The sequence below is a fragment of the Mobula hypostoma genome, chromosome 8, assembly GCF_963921235.1.
Source record: "Mobula hypostoma chromosome 8, sMobHyp1.1, whole genome shotgun sequence".
NCBI classification, from domain to species: Eukaryota; Metazoa; Chordata; class Chondrichthyes; order Myliobatiformes; family Myliobatidae; genus Mobula; species Mobula hypostoma.
In genome coordinates, this window is record NC_086104.1 from 91,033,602 (window position 1) to 91,058,925 (window position 25,324).

General features: G+C 45.5%; 1 protein-coding gene across 1 annotated transcript in view; it reads right to left on the bottom strand.

Moving 5' to 3' along the window:
* LOC134350719 (ras-related protein Rab-32-like) overlaps window positions 1-22,518 on the bottom strand; it is a 38,499-nt gene extending 15,981 nt beyond the window's left edge. Inside the window, exons 1-2 of the mRNA XM_063056325.1 lie at window positions 22,164-22,518; window positions 14,300-14,580 (exon numbers count right to left, since the gene is read on the bottom strand). Of these exons, the coding sequence (XP_062912395.1) occupies window positions 14,300-14,580; window positions 22,164-22,383 (501 nt within the window). The 5' untranslated portion in view covers window positions 22,384-22,518. The remainder of the gene's footprint in view (window positions 1-14,299; window positions 14,581-22,163) is intronic.
* Between the last annotated feature and the right edge of the window lie 2,806 nt (window positions 22,519-25,324).

Here is a 25,324-nt window from a genome sequence, read left to right on the forward strand (position 1 = left end):
AGAGTGTACTGAAAGGGAAAGCCCAAGAAGCTTACTCAGCTTTGTCCGCGGAAGATGCCCAGAAGTATGAGGTGGTGAAAGAGGCCATCCTCAGGATTTATGAGTTGGTCCAGGAGGCATACCGGCAGAGGTTCAGGAATGCAAGGAAGCAGTGGGACCGCACGTATTTAGAGTTTGCCCGTGAGATGCAGACATATTGTGAGCGTTGGTGCGCCACAAAGGGGGTAGAGGGGGATTATGACAGACTGCTACAGCTGATCCTGATTGAGCAGTTTAAAGGTTGTGTCCCTGAGGGTATGAGACCCTACCTAGATGAGAAAGAGGCAGCCACGTTAGCCGCAACTGCTAAGTTAGCGGATGAGTATGTGTTGATGCATAAAATGAAGTTTGCCCCGAGTAAAGGCTACCAGAAGGGTAGTCAGGGCGGCGGGGAGAGTCCGCCAGAAAAGTCAGAGAGTAAGCCGGGGACTAGTGAAAAGGATAAGGTAGACCGGGAGCAGTCTGGTAGGAAGTCTCCTGGGGTCGTCTGTTATAATTGTGGGAAAGTCGGACACTTTGCGTCCAGGTGCTTTGCCCCAAAGAAGGAGACGGGAAAAGGAAAAACGGCGATTTTGACTGGCTGTATCGAGCTGGTAAACGAACCGCTAGGGAAGGACAGGTCTGCTAAAGTTCAGGAAGGGCGCGAGAGGTTTATCTCGGCCGGATTGGTGTCGGTGAAGGAGGGGTTAAAACCAGTTCCAGTGCGGATCTGGAGAGACACGGGAGCGTGTCAGTCACTAATACTGAAGAGTGTATTAGAGTTTAGCTCAGAGACCCAGACTGGGGAGGTCAAGGTCAAAGGTATTGGAGAAGGGACAGAGACAGTCCCTTTGCACCAGGTACACTTACAAAGCAACCTGGTCTCTGGACTAGTCACGATCGGGGTGAGGTCCGAATTACCGATGAAAAGCGTGGAAGTCTTGCTCGGTAATGACCTCGCTGGAGGAATCATGTTCGAAGCAGTGAGATTGACAGGTCAGCCTGCCAGCATTGAGGCCCTGTCCATGGACTCACAGGTTCATCACGGGACTGCGGTAGTAAATTTAGCTGAGACGTTGCTGCCAGCCTTGTACGAGAAGGGGGTAGAAAGTGAAGAGAAGGAGTGTAGTGAAACAGGAGGTAGTGAGGGAGCTGAGACAGACGTAGCATTAGCCAGGAAAGGATTTGTGCAGGCGCAGGAGCGAGACGAGGGGCTGATGGTTTTGGTGGAGGAGGAAGTGCTAAGGAAGAAAGGGAAACCAAGTACCGTACCCGCAGAAGAGGAATGGGGGGTGGTGCAAAAGAGTTATGGGGATGAGATTTTTAACCTGGCCCACAAGGTACCCCCCGGTGGACATTTTGCGGTGCTGGAGGAAACAGTTGGTGGAATCATGAAAGAGGTTTACCGGCTGCCCAGGAGGAAGGATGCTATTGATTATGGCCGACGCGAACTGAGACGGTCACAGGCTTTTGATATGCTAACAAACCTAGTCGGTGTTAGCGCGGAAATCAATGAAGCTAGGGGCCCCCGATAAGAGAAAAAAAACATTTTGAAAAGATGAGTATGGTATCGACCAGATGGGAGAAGGCTATTGTTTTGGCCAGCTCTGCTGATGAGGTCTCTCCCTTAACCCCCGAACAAAGCGACTCTTTAGGAGCAGTAATTAAACGACTCGCACACGTATGTTTGATTGTCCCAAGGCGATGCAAAGAACTGGGACGTTGGGTGGTGTCTGTTACACTGGGTAGCCTAGCGAGCAACATCCATATAGAATGAGTAATTCAGTGACTAAAGGGCTGACGAACACAGAGGTGTGTATTGGCAATTTAATATGGCTGTCTGAAGCCAGCTTGATAGCGAACCTTGAAAAAAATGAGTTCGGCCACACGAAGGTCACTAACCTGGGAATTGTGGTGACACAGGGGCAGCTGGCAGCGATGCAAGCCACAGTGCAGGCTATCGCTGACCTCCCAACCCCGACAGACAAGAGGGCCCTCAGAAGGCTCTTGGAGATGGTGGGGTACTGTAGAAAGTTTTGCAATAACTCTGCGGTCACTACCCCTCCCCCTCCTACTAAGCCCTTGCGAGAGAAAACTAAGTCGGAATGGGACGACCCTTGTTATTGTGGTCCGGGACGAAACCCAATGAGAGGTTACATTGATCGCAATTCATCAGTGTTTTTGGCCACTATGAAGTTTGCTAAGTTGGAGCCTGGTCTGAGGGATTATTAATAACACATATAAAAGGAACAGAAAATGTGATGGCTGACTGTCTGTCAGGTGTTGACAACTTCAAACTCGCTGTGTTAGCCAAATAGCTGATAAAGATGTATATTTGTGTGTACCAAATAATGTATTCATGTTTGTAATTTTTACCCCTGGTAAAAATCCTTAAAGGGGGGAAGTGTGACAAGAATACACATAGATTAAGATGTAGCTGTCCTGTGCTGGCACCAGTGGAATCAGCAGTTGGTCTGCCACCTGTCTTCAGGAGAGAGAGAGATAAGGAAAACAATGAAGCAGCATTTGGAGATGTTAATGAAGGAAGGAGAGCTGTCAAGATCGGCTCCCCCCTTTGAACCCTGAACTGTTTGAAGTGATGGACAGGCGATACCCCAACAGGGGGATAAAAAGGGACAGGTTCGCTAAGGCAGGACACACCCGACACCCGAGGTAACAAGACCCTGGAAGTGGTGCGTCTCTTTCAAGTCGGTGGGAAGTACTGGGCCATAAACGCACAGGGTGGAAAGGCACGATCGGCGGGAACCTGGTGTGTGTCCACCCTTGCCTGGGTGCCAGGTTCAGCGCAGGGAAATGATCGTATCTGGAAACGGAGGGGTCACGGTCGGTGACCTCAGATGACATCACAAAGGACTCGCCCGAAAGCTGACTGCGAAGGTCTGTGTGGAAGCCTTGAATATTCATTCGTTTTTTGCTCTCTCTCTCCTTCCCCCCACTGCCCATCGCTACGGCAGCGATTACTGCGAACTGAACTGAACTAAATTGAACTGAACTTTGCGTCACTTTGAAACTGGTCATTTACCCCTAGACAACGATAGAGCTTGATTAATCCTGTTATTTTAATTCTGTGTACATGTGTGTTTATCATTGCTGAACTGTTGCATTTATTATCCTTTTGATTAGAGTACTGTGTTGCTTGTTTCTTTAATAAAACTTTCTTAGTTCTAGTAATCCAGACTCCAACTGAGTGATCCATTTCTGCTGGTTTGGCAACCCAGTTACGGGGTACGTAACAATAGTAACAGTCCTTTGCCCAAGGTCGGAGAGTCCAAACTAGAGGGCATAGATTTAGGGTGTGCGGGGAAAGATTTAAAAGGGATCAAGGAGCAACTTCTTCAGGCAGAGGATGGTGAGTGTATAGAACAAGCTACCAGAAGTGGTTGTGGCATGTTCAGTAGTATAATTGAATAAGCACAAGGATAGGTATCTGGAGAGGTGGGGCTTAGAGCGCAATGGACTGAATGTAGGAAATTGGAACTAGCTGGGTGAGCACTGTGGTCGCTATGGATTTGTTGGGACTGAATGCAGGAAATTGGGACTAGCTGGGTGAGCACTGTGGTCGCTATGGATTTGTTGGGACTGAATGCAGGAAATTGGGACTAGCTGGGTGAGCACTGTGGTCGCTATGGATTCATTGGTCTAAAGGGCCTGTATCCGTGCTGTGCTTCTTTATGACTTTTTGACTTTGGGAAGATGCCTGAGCTTTGTGATAAGCGTGATATTGGAACTTAAGAAGATTACATTGCTGGGAATTAACCTAGCTGGACTTCCCTTTGAGTTTGGAGGTAGGAGTTAAGGACTGAATCTAATCAAGGTGCATAAAAGAATATGAGAAGGTAAATATGGGAAAAGGAAGTCTCCAATGAGAAAATCCACAAGGCAGAGCAAACTTTATATTAGCAGCTGGGTCATTCAGAGTGAAATCAGTAAGAAAGCTTTGTAAATCAAAGCCCGTGGGAGTTTGGAACCCACTCTCATGATCTATAGAAAGTTCCCATAAATAGCAATGTGGTAATGACCATGTTACGTTTTCAATATGTTGATTGAAAGATAAATACTGGCTACTTCACCTTCTAAGGAGTGGGGTGGGGTTCACTCAAGAAGGTGGACAGAACATTGGTTTAATATGTTTTCTGAAAGGTGGTACCTCCAGCCCTAGTGGAAGTATCAGCCTAAATTTTTGTGCTGAAGATTCAGGAGTGTCTTGAGCCAATGAATTTCTGCCTCAAAGTTAGGAGAGATTGTGGTGAATCAAATGAAATACAGACTATGGCCTCTGGAGTCTTGTTGTGTAATGTTAGTAACAGAAGTACAGCAAAACCTGGTAAATGGAGATAGTTTACTGAGAGTTTGTAATCTGAGTGAACTGTGGAGCAGGCATGCAGGGTGAGGGACATCAGTCTTCAATCATTCTCTGCAAACCCACTGCATCTCTAGACCTCGGAGTTTTACTGAAAATCCAACCACAGGTTGAGTCAGCTGATGTTAAATCTCCACTTCTCTTCTTGTAACTTCGCATTTTTCAGATCAAGTTGTGAAACACCCCTTGAAAGGCTACACCTGCTTCCTCTTTCTTTGTGCATCCTTTTTAAAAATTAACCTCTTCCCTGCCAATTCCAGTGATAGAGACATTCCTCACAATACTCTAAACGTACAAGTGTATAGAATTCGGCTTAGCTTTACCAATTTTTGCCACATAAAACTTGCCAAGTGTAGAGGAATACTCCAGAACGATACGGACACAGCTATTACCGGCTCTAGTGTACGCCCTTTTCCCATTCTATTTCTTTGGCATTATCCTTCTGAATTATCTGCATTCCTCTCAAATTTTATTATCGCTAGTATGTCTACACTTGGAATTACCTTTCAAATTTCTCCCCACCTCTCACTCCATTCCCATCCACCCTTCCAAGTATCTTCCCCACACAAATGCTCAGGGTGCAGTCACCCCTACAGTGACTGGAAAAGTCGCGGATACAGCCCGGTTCATCACAGGTAAAGCCATCCTCAACATTGAGCGCACTTGCGAGGAGCTCAGTCTCAGGAAATCAGCATCCATCATCAAGGACCCCTGTTAAGTTTTATAACTCTAAAACATTAAACTAATTGATGGGAAAAGATGTGAGACCAAAATGTTAGGCTACCCCCACGTGTACTTTAAGCAAGGCTCACATGTATCATGACATACGCCATAATACGTACTTTCAAATATAACCCACAATGCATTACGTCAACAACAAAGAATGCTTAGTCAAACAATATATTTACAATATTACTCAACTATTACTGAAATTTTAAATACACAACACTCCTCCCTGCTTAGCTATAAACTCCAACTCAATATGGAATGCATCTCAACTTATATACAGTACACTCTATACTCTCTAATACAACTACTGTACAGACATTCACAGCATAGTAAATTTTATATTGTCCCGTTCCAGCCTAAACATTTAATCACTGTGGAGGCTTTCTTACTCTTGTAGGATACGTTGTTCCTGACAAGGGGGATTACTCTGCTTGGCAGGTGAGACTTGTGGCTGTAAAACAATCTCAGGTTCAGAGGCCTCCTCCGTGGTGGTTGTAGGAGTTGACTCTGGGACTGCAGGAGGTGGCTCTGACAGCTCTGGACACCTTTCCTCTCCTTCCCTCAGCTTTTCTCTCTCTGGATCTTCTGCAATCCTCGATTCTTTCCTGGTCCCGGATTCTTTCTCTCTCTTTATCCTGCTGATGACCCCTTCCTCAGTCCTGCTCCCTTTCATTATCCTTCGTTCTCTCATGACCCCATCACAACCTTGCTCACAGTCCCGATTCCATCCACACTCTGGTTCTCCTTCTTTTTCTTTCTCACATTCCTCCTCTTTTTCATGCCTTTCTCTTTCTTGCTCACAGTCTTTCTCTCTATATCTTCTCTCCTTTTCAACTTGATGTCTTCCTTTTTAATCTTCTAGTGACTTGTGAGCATCTCTGAATTTGCTAATTTCTTGAGAAATTAGGCCTCGTTTATTCTCTTCCATTTCCCCAGCACTTACATCATCCTCCTTTTCCTTTTCCATCTTTCTAGGATGTGTATCTTGATCTTGGGAAGGTGCATTTAGTTCACTGAAGTAATCTCTTATTAATCCTTCTATTGCTCCTTTTGTGAGATGATCTCTCCTTTTGGTTTCCCAATCAACAACATTATCTGACAAATCCTCTGTTTTCATATCTCCATTGACTCCTGTCTTTTTGGCCTTCCAATCACCCAGATGGGTTTGGGTCTTTGCATCTACTTTTACAAACAGCTTTTTGTCTCCCACTTGACGTTCATGCGATAACCTTAATGCACACAGAGTAGATTCTGGTTCTTAATACTCACAAAAGCCGAATTCTTGCAACTTTCCTGAAGCTCCTTGAACTCTTTTCCATCTTAAAGCCAGGCCACACTTCACAAGTAACTGATTGATTAACATAATAGAAGCTTCCTCAGATATGTTGCCTACAAAATCTGTTGTAGTCGGACCACTGCTTTTGTCACTTTCATGCTTCCTCTGAGCACCATAGTCTTTCCTTGGTCCAATATGCTTTACAACCAGAGGCTCAGAGGCTGGCATCAACACCTACTTTCCTTCTGTTAGGCAACAGTTCATGGTGTACAGCATAGAGGCAGTTGTGGCATCATCCAGTATCTTTCTTAATTCACTTTCATTCGGCTTCATTGCAGGGGACGTGGCATGCAAACTATGGATAGATCTCCAAATCAAGTTGTAGTTGTCTCAGCCAATCACGTTCCCACATTGCTTGTCCTTTTGTTTTTACTACATACAAGCCCGATGTGGCTTGCTAGTTGTTGTATTTCACTGTTACAAATGTCATTCCCACAGGAATGATATTTTCTTCCCCCAGCATAAATTCTTAGCTGGATATCTGCAGGTTTCAGTTTAGTATTTTTGAAATGCCGTTCGAATTCACTTTATGGAATGAATGTACAACAAAACCAGTGTCCAATTCCATTTTAATTAACTTGCCATTCACTTCCACTGTAAGCCATATGGCTTGTCTATTGTTAGTTTTCACATGATAAACCTTAAGGCTACCCAGTCCTGTGTCATTTTCATCTTTATCAGATTTTTCATTAACAGCATGCAGATTAGTTCTCTTTTTGAAACTGCAACTTGACTTTGTTTTAAAATCTTTTTATTTTCCCTGTGCAGTGCATTTCTTTTTTTTTTCCTGCACAACATGCTCTTTGTATGTGTCCTACTTTGTTGCATTTTCTGCAAATTTCCCCTTTAAATCTTCATTGGTCTGGTATACGAGAGTCTCTGCTACAACGGTATCATAATTTGGTTGGACAGGCAGGTTTCAGTTTAGATGGTGCAATTTTCTTGAAGTTCTCCATCATTTCTGACTGCAACTCAACTTTGTCTTTGTCTGCTGTTTCCATTGATTTCAACTCTGCTTCACATCTATTTCAACTGCTCTTATAAATATATGTTCTGCTTCATTTAGGAGCCATTTTTGAATGCTTTCTTGTAAGATTCCACAAACTAAATGATCTCTCAGTGCATCATTATGCCCATTACTGAACTGACAATGCTCAAACAACTTCTTCAAATCAGCCACATATGCTGAAATGAACTCTCCTTCCTTTTGATTCTGCTTCTGAAACCTAATGTGTTCCGCAGTCAACAATGGTTTTGTTTCTAAATGTTCTTGTGTTACTTTCATGATATCAGCAAAGCTCACTTCAGCTGGTTTGGTTGGAGCAATCAAACTCCTAAGCAAACTACATGCTTTCCCACCTATTACACTCAGCAATACTGGTACTCATTTCTCATTGACTATTCCATTTGCTTTAAAATATTACTCAATTAGCTCAGTATACATATTCTATTTATCTGTTGTGTAATCAAAAGTATCAATTTTTTCCAATGTAGCCAGCCATTTCTGCTTTTTAACAAAAGATTATTATCAGTCAGTTCTCGCTGTTCATGAACCCATGAATTCATCCATTTTCTACCTTTCTTTTTAAACTCAGTCTTTTTTTTGTGAAGAAAATATACTGCTTTGAAGAAAAACTGCTGTGCTTTTTAAAAAAAACTGAATGTTCCTCACTGCACTTTTTAAAAACTTGAATGTCTTGCTGCATTTCAACAGGTTGGCAGTCATCTTGAGTTCATTTAAAACATCCTCATCACCACTGTTAAGTTTTGTAACTCCAAGATATTGAACTAATTGAAAGGAAAAGACAGGAGTCTGAAATGCGAATCTAACTTCGTACTTTCTTTAAGAAAGGTGTGCACTTATCACGTGGCAGTGTGATGGTGTATGCTATTTACATACTTTTACATATAACCCACAAGGCATTTTGCAAACAACAAAGAATGCTTAATCTATATACTACTAAAACATTCTTCCTCTGTTTGTGACCTCCAATTAGCACAAACAGTGCACTACAGCGGCACTTTTTTTTGGCTAAATTGAATTAAAATGCGCTAACTTACAGAGTGCAGGCAAAGTTCAGGGTTATATATTCGTATAAACTTGCTCATTCACCAAAAATCAACAGGCTGGCTTTCACCTGAGACCCGATGCGCCATCATGGAAATCAGAACGCGATAGCCCGACGCATGCGCACGGCCAGCCTTAGCAGCGACACCTACCAGAGCAAAAGGGCAGGGCAGCTCTATTTCGAGGGGTCACATTCTGCTAATCACCATCGGCATGTGCAGCATTGGGACAGATCTAACTGCCACCCATCAATAAGAGATAATTAAATCTTATTGTAATGATGTACTTCGAGACTCCCATAAAACCCTTTGCTGCAGTCAAAGGACAGTGGTGACTATATCACGTCCATTTAGGAGAGCGCCAACCACATCATCGAGAACAATCAGCATCCTTTGGTGTTAGTGCTTCGTATCTTCTATCTAGCATTAGGGTTAAAAAAAAAAGGTCAGCCTAATTATGCCGCATGGAAAGGGAAGGGGGACATTATGGTCAAGAGATGATGCCAAACGTCGTCGGGAAGTGGTAAGGAGAGAGAAAGAACAAGAATCAGATGAGGCCAGGGCCGCACGAGTCCAGGATCAAAGAGTCAGGACAAAAAAAGATGAGGGAAAAAGAGACAGGAGGAGAGGCATGCACGTCTCCAGGAGCAGAGACAAACAACAAACAGCAGAAGAGATGAAGAGACGGCGGATGAAAGGGCTGCACGTCTCCAGAATGACAACGAGAGGCACAAGGGTGGCAGAGCAACACTCACAACATGCTGGAGGAACTCAGCAGGTCGGGCAGCATCCATGGAAATGATCAGTCAACGTTTCGGGCTGGAACCCTTCGTCAGGACTGTAGGGGGAGGAGACGGAGGCCCTATAAAGGAGGTGGGGGGAGGGTGGGAAGGAGAAAGCTGGTAGGTTCCAGGTGAAAAACCAGTAAGGGGAAAGATCAAGGGGTGGGGGAGGGGAAACAGGGAGGGGATAGGCAGGAAAGGTGAAGAAAGAATAGGGGAAAGCAGAATGGGTAGTAGAAGGAGGCAGAATCATGAGGGAAGTGATAGGAAACTGGGGGAGGGGGCAGAGTGAAATAGAGATGGGGGTAGGGAGGGGGAAGGAATTACCGGAAGTTGGAGAATTGAATGTTCATGCCAAGGGTTTAGAGACTACCCAGACGGTATATGAGGTGTTGCTCCTCCAACCTGAGTTTAGCCTCATCCTGGCAATAGAGGAGGCCATGTACAGACATATCGGAATGGGAATGTGAAGCAGAGTTGAAGTGGGTGGCTACTGGGAGATCCTGTCTGTTTTGGCGGACGGAGCGGAGGTGCTTGACGAAGCGGTCCCCCAATCTGCGTCGGGTTTCACCAATGTAGAGGAGGCCGCACCAGGAGCACCGGATGCAATAGGTGACCCCAACAGACTCACAAGTGAAGTGTTGCCTCACCTGGAAGGACTGTTTGGGGCCCTGAATGGTGGCAAGAGAGGAGGTGTAGGGACAGGTGTAGCACTTACGCTTACAGGGATAAGTGCCAGTTGGGAGGTCCATGGGGAGGGACGTGTGGACCAGGGAGTCGCGGAGGGACCGATCCCTGCGGAAAGTGGAGAAGGGTGGAGAGGGAAAGATGTGCTTAGTGGTAGGGTCCTGTTGAAGGTGGCGGAAGTTGCGGAGGATAATGTGCTGGATCCGGAGGCTGGTGGGGTGGTAGGTGAGGACAAGGGGGACTCTGTCCCTGTTGTGGTGGTGGGAGGATGGGGTGAGGGCCGAAGTGCGGGAAATGGAGGAGATGCAGGTGAGGGCATCATTGATGATGGCAGAAGGGAAACCACGATCCTTAAAGAAAGAGGACATTTGAGATGTCCTGGATGGCAGATAAGCCAGAAATGATGCCATCAAAAGTGTCCTTCGTTAAACGAGGAGGAGCTATATTTGCTTTGCTACACGTCGTTCTTCTTTGATAAACTGAGGTTCACTACTTCAGTTTCCAAAGCAAAGCGATACCAATAGCATTCAGGAAAATTTAATGTTCATTCTGGTCACATCAGACTGCACTACCCTTCTCTCAAAGGGTGCCCAATGGGTCACCCCGTTCTCTAGTAAAGCAATATACTTAAAATATTACTCAAATGTTACTGAAATATCAAAAACACTGCAACTCCCATCATCCAGGCCATGCTCTCTTCTCACTGCTCTCATAAAGCAGGAGGTACAGGAGCCTCCAGACCCACACCATTAGGTTCAGGAACAGTTATTACCCCTCAGCCATCAGGCTCTTGAACCAGAAGGGATTACTTCACTCATCCCAACACTGAACTGATTCCACAATCTATGGATTCACTTTTAAGGACGCTACAACTTGTGCTCTAGATATTTATTGCTTATTTATTGTTATTTTTTCCCTTCTGTTTTGAGTTTGCGGAGTTTATTGTCTTTTGCACATCTGTCGTGTGCAGTTTTTCACTGATTCTATTATGTGCCTTTGTATATCTCTGAATGTTCGCAAGAAAATGAATCTCAGGGTTGTATATGGTGACATATATGTACTCTGATAATAAATTCTCCTTGAATTTTCTTATAAATTTCTCCTTACCCCAACTGTTTACCTCCTAGTACACCAAGTCCTTGTTATCCAGAAGGGCTGGAAATACAGACTTCCCATGGATAACAAACATATGTGGATGCTACTAATGACAAAGCATTTCAATTTAAGGAACATACTACTTTCTTTAAAAATCAAAAAGGAAATAAGCTACCAAAAGTGTTGAACTTAATGATAAAGGCATTGACTAATCTTGATATCACAAGTTATAGCTGTGTAAAGCAATACTGTGCAACTAGGAAGCCTCTTGACACAAGTGGGTTGGAAGAGGCTGCTTAATGTGTGCCTACATATAGGTGCATTTGTTATAAAGCAAATCAGCAGACAGCAAGGACAAAGGGCAAACACTCCAAATCACACCTCCTGTAACAATAGCTGAGTGCCCGTCCCCTTGGTCTCATGCATCGTGAATGAGTTGGTCTTGTTTTGTTGCAGCTCTGAAAGTGTGATGTAATTGTGGCTTGTATGTGGTTTCAGAAATATTGTAAAACTCCTTTGTATACACAAGAGCGTCAGATGCTGGAATCTGGTGCAATACATACAAAATGGCTAGAAGAACTCAAAGTTAGGCAACATCTATGGAGAGGAATCAATGTTTCAGGCTGAGATCCTCTGAAGGGTTCTGACGAAGGTTCTCGGCCTGAAATGTCGACACACTGAGTTTGTGCAGGGTGGTTCAAGAGCTGACTGGTTGAAGGGAAGTAGCTGTTCTTGAAGCTGTTGGTGTGGGACTTCAGGCTCCTCTACCTCCTTTCTGATGGTAGCTGCAAAAAGGCCGCATGGCCTGAATGATGTGGATCTTTGATGATAGTTTGCCTTTTTGAGGGAATGTATTGTGTCGATACTCTCATTGGTGGGGAGGGTTACGCCATTGATGTACTGGGATATGTCCAACACTCTCTGCAGTTCCTTTCGTATTTGCAACATGTTAAATGCCATACCAGACAATGATTCAACCAGTCGGGTCATTTTCAACACTATATTTGTAGAAGTTTGTTAGAATGTTCACTAACATGCTGAACTACCTTGAACTTCCAAAAGAGTGAAAACACCAGCATGCCTTTCCTGTGATTGCACCTTTGCACTAGACCCAGGGCAGGTCATCTGACATCCTAATGCCCAGCAAGTGAACATTTGGCTCACTCAACAAACCAGAATGTGAGTCGGGGTCCAGAGCATGAGTGGGTGTGAGATCATAATGCAGCTGGGACCCAGGTCTGGACTGTGGGCTGTGGCTGGGGCCCTCAACACCAAAAGTCAAGAATATGGGTCGGCTTGTGGCTGGAGCCAGGGTCCAACGTGCTTGTAAACGGGACATGGACTGGAAGACGAGAAGAGAATGGGTCAAAAGAAAAGGTAGTCATGGGGTGAGGGAGGGGGAAGCAGTTGCCGTCTGTGGGACCATGCAAAGACATGTGGAGGAAAAATAGATGGACAGACTTTATGAAAAACAGAGAGTGCAGGTACGTGGGGCAACAGCGAAGAAAGGTCTGAATGCTTAACCATACTTTTAAATATTAATGGAGGTGGATGAGAACTTCATGTTTCTTGGTGTAAATATCACCAAGAGCTTGTCCTGCTCTACTCTTAAAGATGCTATGGCTAGGATAGTATACCAGCACCTCTACTTCCTTAGAGTGCTAAGATCATTTGGCATGTCCCCATTGATCCTTACCAATTATTATACCCGCACCATAGAGAACATTCTGTGCAGAAGCATCACGGCTTGGTATGGCAAATGCTTTGCCCAAGACTGCAAAAAAAAACTGCAGACATGTGGACTTCGCTTATTCCATCATGAAAACAAGCTTCCCCTCCATGGGCTCTGTCCACACTTCCCACTGTCTCAGGAAAGCAGCGAAAGAGTATTCTCACCCCAGTCATTCACTCTTCCAACCACCCCCCACCCCGCCCCGGACAGAAGATACAAATGCTTTAAGACGTACACCACCAGCATCAATGACAAGCTTCTATCCTACCATTACAAGATGCTTGAAGAGACCTCTTGTACGATAAAGATGAGCTCCTGCCTGCACTACACTTTCACTGTAACACTACACTCAGTGGCCACTTTATTAGCTACATCTGCTCATTAATGTAAATATCTAATCAGCCAATCATGTGGCAGCAAATCAATGTATAAAAGCATGTAGACATGGACAAAAGGTTCAGTTGCTGTTCAGAATGGGGAGGAAATGTGATCTAAGTGACTTTGACCATGGAATGATTGTTGGTGCCAGAGAGATAGTTTGAGTATCTCAGAAATGGCTGATCTCCTGGGATTTTGATGCACAACACTCCGGAGTTTACAAAGAATACTGCAAAAAAAAAATCAAAAAACATCCGGTGGGGGGCAGTTCTGTGGAAAAAATACCTTGTTAATGAGAGGTTAGAAGAGAATGACCAGGCTCAAGCTGACAGGAAGGTGACAGTAACATATTGCAAGAATAGTGTACAGAATAGCACCTCTGAACACACAACACATTGAACTTTGAAGTGAATGGGCTACAGCAGCAGAAGATCACGAACATGCACACAGAGTCCACATTGTTAAGTACAGGAAGCATCTAATAAAGTGGCTACTGCGAGTATTTTCTGCATTCTATTTTTGCCTTTCTCTTTGTACTACCTTGATATACTTAATTTTTGAAATGAGCTGTATGGATGGCATGCAAAACAAAGGTTTTCACTGTATCACAGTCCAGGTAACAAAAACAAACCAATTACCAATTAGAAAAGAACTTCCCCCTGTGGTAACTTCAGTGTGATAACACCAACAATAAGCAGATTTGCATTTACACAGTGCAGTTCAAGATCTCAGGATATTCTAAGGCACTGTTTCTAATAAAACAGTTATGATGTGGAGACACCATTATAATGTGGCTGGCAGTTTGCACATAGCCCGATCCAGCGAAGTATATTATCAGATTTTTTGATTAACTGAGGGAGAAATGTTGCCAAGATACCAGGAAAATGCCCCTATTCTATGCTGGTCAAGTACCGCTCAGAACTTTGATTCAATATCTAATCCAACAGTCAGCCCTTTCAATAGTTCTGCATTTCCACAGAGCAGGAAACAAACCTCTGATTCCATTCAGCCAGAACTGACTCTGGATCAGTAATCAAAAGTCAGGCAGAACCAGTATTATCTTGTGCTCCAGACAGGCACTTACTGTCACTAACCTTTGCCGAAGTTTGAAACCAAGTTACAAAACCATTTTCCTTGCAGTAGCGGTCCATTGAGGTGGGATTATTCTCCAAACCGTCCCACTGCTGATCACACTTGTTTGCTAAAAGCACGGCAGGGATTGGCTTCCCATCGGGCAGCTTCACATTTTTGTCCAAGTCACTTTTCCATTTCAGAACAGCGTCAAATGTTGACCGCCGAGATACATCAAAGACTACAATAGCTCCAACTGCTTCCTTGTAATAAACCCTTGTCATGTTCCCGAATCGTTCCTGACCTATTGCAGCCAAAAAAGAAACAAACATTAATGCAATACAAAAATAACGATTTGATCTTTTTACTGGGATAGAATTTATACACAAACTATGAAACAAAATACTCAAAAGTTCAAAGTAAATTTATTATCAAAGTACATATATCACCAATACAAACCTGAGAGTCATTTTCTTGTGGGCATGCTCACTAAATTCAATAACCATAATAGAATCAATGAAAGACCACACCCAACAGGGTGGGCAACTATTGTGTAAAAGACAGCAAACTGTGCAAATAGAAAAGAAAAAAAGGAAGTAGTACTAATAATGAATAAATAAACAATAAATATAGAGAACATGAGATGAAGAGTCCTTGAAAGTGAGACAAAGGTTGTGAGAACAGTTCAGTGATGGGGCAAGTGAAGTTGAGTGGTTATCCTCTCTGGTTCACGAATAGTAACTATTCCTAAACCTGGTGGTGAGGGTCCTGGGTCTCCTCTACCTACTTCCTGATGGCAACAGCTAAAAGAGAGCGTGACCTGGGTGGTGGGGTTCCCGATGATGGATGCTGCTTTCCTGCGACAACGCAATATGTACATGTGCTCTGTGATGGGGATGGCTTTATCGATGATGGGCTTGGCTGTATCCACTATCTTTTTGTAGGATTTTCCATTCAAGGGCATTGGTGTTTCCATATCAGGCTGTGATGCAGCGAGTCAATATACGCTACATTACACATCTATAGAAGTTTATCAGAGTTTTAGATTTCATGCCATATCTTCACAAACTCCTAAGGAAGTAAAGGTGCTGCTGTACTTTCTTTGTAATTGTACTCATACAACTATTGCTTTTTTTAATTTTATGCTGCACTTTGGCGTCCTCCACCTTAATTCAATCAGCCCATCACCCTAACCTCTTCATTTCCACATGAAGCAATATCTACTCTGCTATTCAATCATGGCTGATCCTTTTATCCCCTCTTCAACTCCACTCCCGGCCTTCTCCCCGTAACCTTTGATGCTGTGTCCAACCAAGAACCTATCAAGCTCTTCTTTAAATATACCCAATGACCTGGCCTCCACAGCTGCTTGTGGTAACAAATTCCACAAATTCATGACCCTCTGGTTAAAGAAATTTCTCTGCATCTCAGTTTTAAATGGATGCCCCTCTATCCTGAGGCTGTGCCTTCTTGTCCTAGACTTCCCCATCATGGGAAACATCCTTTCTGCACCTACCCTGTCTAGGCCTTTCAACATTTGAAAGGTTTTGATAAGATCCCCTTTCTTCCTTCTAAATTCTGGTGAGTACAGACTTTTATTCCCACTCACTGCCTCCTACCGATCAGCCAATGTTCTAATCATGCCAGCAACCTTCCTGTAATACCATGGACTCTTAACTTGGTAAACAGCCTTAAGTGTGGCACTTGTCAAAGGCCTTCTGAAAGTCCAAATATACAAAATCCACTGCAACCCCTTTATTTATCTTATGTGTAATCTCCTCAAAGAATTCCAACAGGTTGATCAGGCAAGATTTTCCCTTAAGGAAACCGTGCTGACTTTGTCCTGTGTCACCAAGTACTCCATCACCTCATCCTTAACAATTGACTCCAACATCTTCCCAACCTCTGAGGTCAGGCTAAAGGAAATAAGGAAATTGCCTTTTAAACTCACAAGAGAGCGTAGGTCATCAACTTTTTGCTGCTGATGTTTCTGTAGCAGGCAATTTCTTTTTTACGAGGTCTAGTTGCTAGCTTGATGCTCAACCCAGCATGGATGGAAAGCGTGCCTGGGGAGCCAGCTGGGTTCGAACTCAGGAGCCTTTGTTCCAAAGTCCGGCACTGATGCCACTACGCCACCAGCTGGCATGAGGTCAGGATAACTGGTCTACAATTTCCGTTCTGCTGCCTTCCTGCTTTCTTAAAGAGTGGATTGACATTTGCAATTTTCCAGTCCTCTGGCACTATACCAGAGTTCAATGGTTTTTGAAAGAGCATTAGTAATGGTCCCACAATCTCTACCTCTTTCAAAACCCTAGGGTGCAGTTCATCTGGTCCAAGTGACTTATGTACCCTTAGGTCTTTCAGCTTTTTGAGCACCTTCTCCCTTGTAACTGCAGTCGCTTCTCTTCCCTCATACCCTTCGACATTTGGCACACTGCTAGTGTCTTCCTCAGTGAAGACGGATATAAAATACTCATTTAATTTTTCTGCCATCTCCTTGTCCCCTGTTATTATTTCTCTGGCCTCATTTTCTAGCAGTCCTATATCCGTTCACATTTCTCTTTTATTTTTTACATGCTTGAAAAAGTTTTTACTCTCCATTTTGATATTATTTGCTAGCTTGCTTTCATATTTCATCTTTTCCCTCCTAATAATTCTTCCAGTTGCTCTCTGTAGGTTTTTAAAAGCTTCTCAATCTTCTATTTTCCCACTAATTTCTGCTTTGTTGTATGCCCTCTCTTTTACTTTTACATGAGCTTTGACTTCCCTTGTCAGCCATGGTTGTACTATTTTGCCATTTGAGTATTTCTTTTTTTTTGGAATTCACCTATCTTGCACCTTCCTCATTTTTCCCAGAAACTCATGCCATTGCTGCTCTGCTGTCATCTTTGCCAGCATCTCCTTCCAATTTACTTTGGCAACTCTTCTCTCATACAACTGTAATTTCCTTAACTCCACTGAAATACTGCTACATCAGACTCTACTTACTCCCTATCAAATTTCAAGTTGAACTCAATCATATTGTGATCACTGCCTCCCAAGGGTTCTTTTACCTTAAGCTCCCTAATCACCTCCAGTTCATTACATAACACCTAATTCAGTATAGCTGATCCCCTAGAAGACTCAATGACAAGTTGCTCTAAAACCTTGTAGGCATTCAACAAACTCACCCTCCTGTGATCCACTTCCAATCTGATTTTCCCCAATCAACCTGCATGTTGAAGTCTCCCATGACTATCATAACATTGTCCTTTTGCCAAGAACTTACATTCCTGAACTTGTTACAGTTGATCACATTCACATTTTGGGCTTAAATTATGTGCCATGATAACTTTTCCTGATTCCATTCCGGCTCAACTGGAATTTCTGTGATTGACCCTTCCCAAAATGCCTTGTTGATCTACGGGAACTTCTCCTTTCAGAGTCTCACCTTGCTCCACTCCTCACCCCTCATGTTTACTCTCAAACACTGCCACAAATTCCTCAATGTCTTTTTCTCTGCTGATTTTCTATAGCCCTAAGTGACTACTAATCCTTTGTGACTTCAATATTCATTTCAATTCTTCCTGTTTCGCCTGACATCAGACTTAATTTCCTCCCTGACACTCCCTCCCAACATACAAACAGATGCAGCTATTTCCCCACACTTAATTTTGCAATTCAAAAGACATTTTTATCTGTTGCACGATCACCAAGAAGGTAATTTATTAATTTCTTGTTTTTTGGCCTCCACCCCAATTTCCTCCTCTCACATTTCTTTCAGAGTTTATTTTTTGAGAAAAATCTCAACTCTCTAATTAGCATCATAGAATCACATTGAGATAGAACATGGAAACAGGGGCCTTTGCCAAACATCAACCACCCTGCTGCATCGTTATTCACCTCAAATTCTCATTAACTCCCCAGCCCGTCCTCCCACCCCCAGTTTCCACCACTTACCTACACATTCGAAGCAATTTACAATGGCCAATTAATTTAGTAATGCAAACATTTTTGGGATGCAGGAAGATACCAGAGCCATTTGAGGAGACCCATTGGATTACAGGGCTGAACCTGTGTCCCTAATGCTGACGCAGCAGCTCTGTTAGTCATTCAAGCCCTTTACCTTTCAATTATCCACCCATGATAACATTTCTGTAATTTTACTTCAGACCACACCCTCACCAATAACTTAATGCCAATTAGTCTCCTGTGCACTCATTATTCTCTTTGCCACACACATTACTTCATTTCCCCAAGTCCACAATACATGCAGCTGAAGAATTTTGACAGATTTGACTGGAGCATATTATGCATTTCTGGTATTGTTGCTACATGTACTGAAGGATCAACCATGGATTAAATGACCAGCACAACCCCAATCCCACTCAGCCACTTCAGATCTCCTCTTACACTATCATCAACTCATTTGTGTGTCTTTTTTTTGCATACTTTTCAGAATTTTCACCGTATTGTATAAATTGTACTTGCCTGAACCTAAGTGCCTGTGATGTTACTGCAAGCATATTTTTCATTGTTGCTCCTCGTCGTGCTTTTGTGGCGCATTGCGCGGTAACCTTTCCATTTCTTTAACATTTGTCTGTTTTTTACGAGGCCGAGTTGCTAGCTCAATCTCAACCCAGCACAGATGGAAAGCGTGCAAGGAGCTGGCCGGATTTGAACTCGGGACCATTCTGCTTCCAAGTCCTGTGCTGATGCCACTACGCCACCAACCAGCTGTTTGTCATTGCGCCTCTATATGATTTTATTAGTGCCCAAGAAGAACCCATTTTGAAATTCAGATTGGGTAGTCCTATACAATATCAATGCAAACATTACTCAATGATGAAAGAGGCTCAACTCTTTCAATGTTCCCACTTTAACAGCTTTATGCAGGTACATTCACAACTGAACCAAAGTTCGAAGTTCAGTTCCAAAGTAAATTATTACCAAAGCAGAGCTAAGAAGAGACAAATCTTAGTAGACTGTTGAACAGTGACAGAGCTGTAGTTCAATATAGTAACATTGGCAGACTGGTACACCATACATTACACCTCAGTCCAATTACTGCAGTTAGACCTGCACTATAAAGTTTTACATGCATAACCCCAAGTACATAACAGACCAGGACCCAGCATTATGATAGAAATCATGACAGGTCTTCAATAATCAAATACCACCATTTGAAATACTGATGGAATTTTAAAAAAAGCTTGAAATACTTAGGTTTAGGAACATCTATAGAGACAGGGAAAAAAAAGCAAGGACTTTTCATCAGATCCAGAAAAAGTTAAAGACTGGGAGTTTTATAATGTAAAGAAAATGGGGGTTAGGAGGAGAGAATTAAATGAATTTTTTCTCAGTTCCAATTCATCAATCCAAATCTCAAAGGGAAAGATAAAGCTATAGATCTGTCTGACCTGCTGAGTGGTTCCAGCATTCTCTGTTGTTGTGCCAAAGCAAGCTATTATTTGGCAAGAGGGGTCAGAATTGTACGAGGAATGGGAGCTGGAAGATACGAGGAAGAAAGGAGCCAGTGTAGATCAGTGAGGAAAGGGGCTGATGACTCAATAGTTGTTTAGATGAACTCGATTTTTATGAAATGGCGACCTGTGTAAGGGAATCAGTACAGCTGACCCTACACATGACAAACAAGTAAAAGAACCAAAGCTGAAGTGGAGACAGGCTTTAATTACCAAACGGAAGTGAATTTTTGGTATGGACAGAGAATGTGGCCAGGGCTAAAAGGAATACCAGTGTGAGGACCAGGGAGATGATGGAGCTGGTAGCTGCAAAAAATGGGAGAGAGTGGAATTGGTAGTGCAAATGAAAGAGTGGGTGATTAGTATTATATTTCACTAATCAGTCCCCACCTCTACTATACCTGTGTTATATAGTAGCAGACCAATTCCCACCAGTTTTGTGAGTGCTACACAGTAATTGAAAACTTTGTCCTTTGTGGCTTTTTTTCGGGGTACTACAAGGAACAGTTAAAAACCAGCCACAATGTCTCAGACCAAGAGTCACATACATAAAACAGACTGGACTAAAATGACATTTTGCCTTAACTAAACAATAATTTACAGAAATCTAGAAATAGGAAGTTGATATCGGCCAATGATCCCGAAGGCTTTGAATAGCTGTAAAAACTCAACTGGTTTACCACCATTCATTAGGGGAGGGAAATTTGCCATTCCAATCCCTCAATACCAAAGAATGAATTCTTAAATGTGACTTGGATTGACAAATCTTTCAGCTGAACTAAATGTAATAGGGGAAGAACAAGAACTCATCTCCCAAACACTTCACCAAACCCGTTACTCCCACAACTGCAGATGGGGTTTTACTTTGCCTGAACTCTCGGCCCGAAATATTGACTGTGCATTTCCACGGATGCTGCGCGACCTGCTGAGTTCCTCCAGCGCGTTGTGCGTGTTGCTTTGACCCCAGCATCTGCAGAGTATTTTGTGTTCACTAGGTGTGTGTAAGGCTGTTTGCTGTTGGCTGTAGAGACATGCACCATCACAACATCCAGATGTTAGGAAATGTCAACAGCTGCAGGGACATCACTGGGAAAGCACAGCTCAGATTGGCGGGGCAGGGGCAGGGGCTTTCAGCTGGCTGCAGTGGCAAAACAGGAACTATGGAAGCTACAATCCATGTGTTTGACCTGCAGTTCCCAACCCTGGGTCCACAGATACCTTGGTTAGTGGTAGGGATCTATGGCATAAAAAAAGGTTGGGAACCCATGTTCTTGTCTCAGTGGGAAAGGGGAGGGTACAGCTCACAAACTCTGCACCATATCACCTTCTTGAAGGTTAACTATTTCCCCACACGCTTCCAGAACTTCTTCACAGACGCAAACACTGAATATTCAGTCGGCATATGAATTATGCTCCCCTCCCTGCCTTCTCGTCATGTTCTTCCAACCATTCCCACCCTCCCATCCCTTTCTCGCTCTCATTCCCAGCCCTCCCCTTTTCAGCATTCTCCCTTCTTCCATCTCTATCCCCTCCTCCATCAAGTTCCTCCCTTCCCTCCACCCCATGCCCTTCTCTCTCTCCAATCCTCCCTGCCCCTCATCCCTCTCCCTTCTCTTCACCTCTCCTCTCCGGTTTTTCCCTTGTGTCCCTTACCTGCAACAATCCTTCCATTGCTCCACCCCCTCATAATCCCTCTCCTCCACATCCCTCCTCCTGCTTTGCCGAACCAAGCCCATTTCTGCACTCTTACCCTCAAACCCTCTTCCTGCACCTCTGCTGCCCCTTGGCATGGCCTCTGAGATCATTCCTCCCTCTTGCCCCCTTTGTGTATCCTTCTATTCTTTCTCAATGCCCCCTGACCACCTGTTCCTTCTCTTTCTCCTTTCTCCTTGACCCATACACACTCCAATTTGTTACCTTCCCTACTCTCCTACTGTATCACCCTCCACTGCCCATCGAACACTACCCCACTCTTCCTCAATCTCTGCACCCCACCCCTTCCTCCACACCCCCCCCCCGCCTCCACCCACACTCTCTGCTGCCCTCCTCACGGTCTCCCACCTCCAATCTCTGCCCTCCTCCCTCTACGGACCACTCTTCTATTCTCTCTCCATGCCTCCCACTCCCATTCACCACCACACCCCACCCAGCCTGTTGCCCTCCCTCCCCTCTATATCACCTCCCACTGCCCTTCGCCTACTACCCCCTCCCTCACTGCACTCCACCGCAACCTTCTGCCCCTCCTTTATGCCTTTATTTTAGGTTTCCATTATCTGCAGTTGTTCATTAAAAGTTTCATATACTGTAATATTCCCCCTCCCCACTCTCTGCCTCCTACTCCACCTCACCTCCGATCTCTGCCCCCACCTCCACTCCACACTCGAACGTTCTCACTCACTCATGCCCTCCCCCGATCCCTCCCTACCTGCGATGTCCCAGAGCTGGAGGCGGATCAGAGTGTTGGAATCCCAGTGCAGGACCTTCAGGGCGAAGTCGACGCCGATGGTGGCGCGGTAGTTCTGGGAGAAGAGCTGGTGGATGTAGCGCTTGATGAGGCTGGTCTTGCCGACACCCAGTTCCCCGATCACCAGCACCTTAAACAGGTGCTCAGTGCCGACCATGCCGCTGCCGCTGGTGCCTGCCATGCCATCCGCCAGAGCCCAGCCGCTTCCGCCTCGCCTCAAGCTCCGCCCGAGACAGGAACGCACCGGCAGGGCGGCGAGAGGGGCGAGGCCCGCCGGCTGACAGTCAGGTCAAGGCGTGTGGGAGCGGACGAAACAAGCTGGAGGAAATGGAACTCGGGCATCTGGGGGAAGGGGAAATGTTGGGGTAATTTGTGAGCGGTGAAAATGAGAGGAGTATACAGGGAAATGGGGCAACGGGGAAGAGGGAAGGGGTGGGTGCGAACTGGGGGTGGGGAAATGGGGTTGGGGTAGGGGAAAGGGGAGGGGTGGGGAGGGTTAGGGTGGCGGAGGGGAGGGGTAGGGGTGGGGAAATGGGGAGGCGTAGGGGTAGGGTGGGGACATGGGGGAGGGGTTGTGGAAGGATTGGGGAAATGGGGAGGGCTTAGGGTGGTGGAAGGGGAGGGATGGGGTAAGGGGGAGTGGGAGGGGGATGGGAAAGGGGTGGGAGGGGGAAGGGAAGGGTTAAGGTGGGGAGGTGGAACAGAAGGGGAATGTGGAACGGTAGGGGTGGTGGGGAGGGGGGAACGGGGAAGGGTGGTGGGGAGGGGGGAACGGGGAAGGGTGGTGGTGGTGGGGAGGGGGAACGGGGAAGGGTAGGGGTGGTGGGGAGGGGGGAATGGGGAAGGATAGGGGTGGTGGGGAGGGGGGAATGGGGAAGGGTAGGGGTGGTGAGGAGAGGGGAACAAGAGATAATGGAGATGGTGGAGGAGGGGGAATGGGGGAGTTGGTGGGGGCGGGGGGAATGGGGAGGTCGTGGAGGGAGGGGGAATGGGGGAGGTGTGGCAAGGCGAGGGGCTGGGAGTTAAGGGAAGAGGATTGGGGAAGGTGGGTTAGAGGGAAAGGGGTAAGGGATTGGGGGAAAGGCGATGGGGAAATGGAATGGGGAAGGTGAGATGGGTTGTGGTAAGGGAAAGGGAGGAGGGGGTTATGTGAGGGGGCTGGAAAGGAGGTGGCTGGTGTGTGGGAAGAGGAAGGCGATGAGGGATGCAGTTGGGGGTTATGGAAAAGGGTAAATGGGGTGGGGGAGGGGAAATGTGGGGAAAGAGGAAGAGTGTTGGGAGAAGAGGGTAGGTGGGAAAGAGGGGAGGGGGAGAAGGGGAAGGGGTGGGTGTTGGGAGCAGGTCGTGGAAATCCTGTTGTGGAAAGGGAGAAGTGGGTGGGGGAAAGGGCGAAGGGTTGTGGGTGGGGAATGTGGGTGAGGTGGGGGAAAGGGGTGGGGCTTTGAGGGAAAGATTGGGGAAAGGAGAAGGGTAAGGAGGACAGAGGGAGGGAGTGGGGGTAGGGGCAGGAAGGAGCCGGTGGGGGAAGGTGGTGTGGGAAGGGGGTAGGGATTGGTGTGTGGAGGGGGGTGCAGGTGGAATGGGAAAGGGGAGAGCAGAAGTAGGGGGAGTTGAGGTGAAGGAAGAAGCTGGGAGAAAGGGGAACAGGGAGAGGGGAAGGGTGGTAGCTGGGGAAGGGGTAGTGGGAGGAAAGGAGAGTTGGGGAGTGTGCAGGGCGTGGTAGTGGGGCAAAGAAAGAACTGTGGAGGGGGAGTGGGTGGGAGAGGGGAGGGAAGGGTGAGCTGGTAATCGGAGTGTGGAGAGGAGGGAGATTCCGATGTGGGATGGGGAAATGGTTGAGGGGGAATTTGAGGAGGGACAAGGAGAGAATGGGGAGATAGGGTGGAGGAGGATGTAGGGGAGAAATATGAGGTGGGGAGGTGGAAGGAGAGGGAAATGGGAAGGGTGGCAGAGGAAGCAGGTGAAATAGTGAAGGGGGAAATAGGAGACGGGAACATTAGGCAAGTGGAGTGGAGAGGGTATTGTGGAGGGGGCAATGAGAGCTAGGATATGTGGGGAGGAGAAGTGTCAAAAGGGAAATGATGGAGGGGTAATGGAGAAGAGGGAAAGAATTTCAGGATGTATATTGAATACATTTCTCTGACATTAAATGTACCTATTGGATAGTGAGTTGAGGGAGAAAGTGGAAGTGCAGTGAGGAGGGAAGAAATTAGGGAGGGGAAGATGCCAGAAGCTGAGGAGAAAATGGTGGGGGAAGGGAAAATGGGAGGGGGGGGAATGGTGAATAGGGGAGGCGAGAAATTTGGAAAGCTGAGGTGGGGGGTAATGAGGGAGAGGGAGGGAGGTGCAGAGATGGGGTTGGGTAAAAGGGGGAAGGAGAAATGGGGGAATGGAGGTAGAGGATGGTGAATGGGGTTATGTGGGTGATATGGGAATGGGGAAAATATGGGAGGGGAAATGAGGGATAGTGAGAATAGGGGGAGGGGTAGATGGGGAATGGAGGAACTGGTTAAGGAAAGGCTGATGGGTCAGATCGCCCATGTTTTTTTCTAAATACTTTCGTGGGATCTTTGCATCAGCCCAAGAGCAGAGTCACATGACTTATCCACCCCTTGAGAGCGTAGCACTCCTTCAGTACTGCAGGGGCACCTCAGCCTAGTTGATGTTTTCAAGTCTGTGAACAGAATCCACAAGCCAGAGTGCTACCAGTAGGTGATAGCTGAGGGGAAGGATTAAAATTTAACATGGAAAAGACAAGAGGCGATTAGTGACAGAGAACTTTGGTGGTGTGACAGGTGAGGTGTGTCCATTATATTGATGGATGGCCTTAAATGAATGGTTCTTCTGTTAATGCGAGGCATTCCACAGAGCTTAATCTGTTGCTGCAAAACCACAGATGTCACTGACGATAAACCTGATCCTGATCCAGCCGAGCCATGGAAATGAATAACTTCTGAACACATCACTGCATCGATTCTGTAACTGGTGGCAGTGTGGTGGAACTGTTGTTTCAGAATTCCAGAGACCTGGAACAGATCCTGAACTGGAATGCCCTCTGCCTGGAGTTTGCACATTTTCCTTGTAACATTGTGTGTTTTATTTTGTAATTGGCCGTTCTGAAT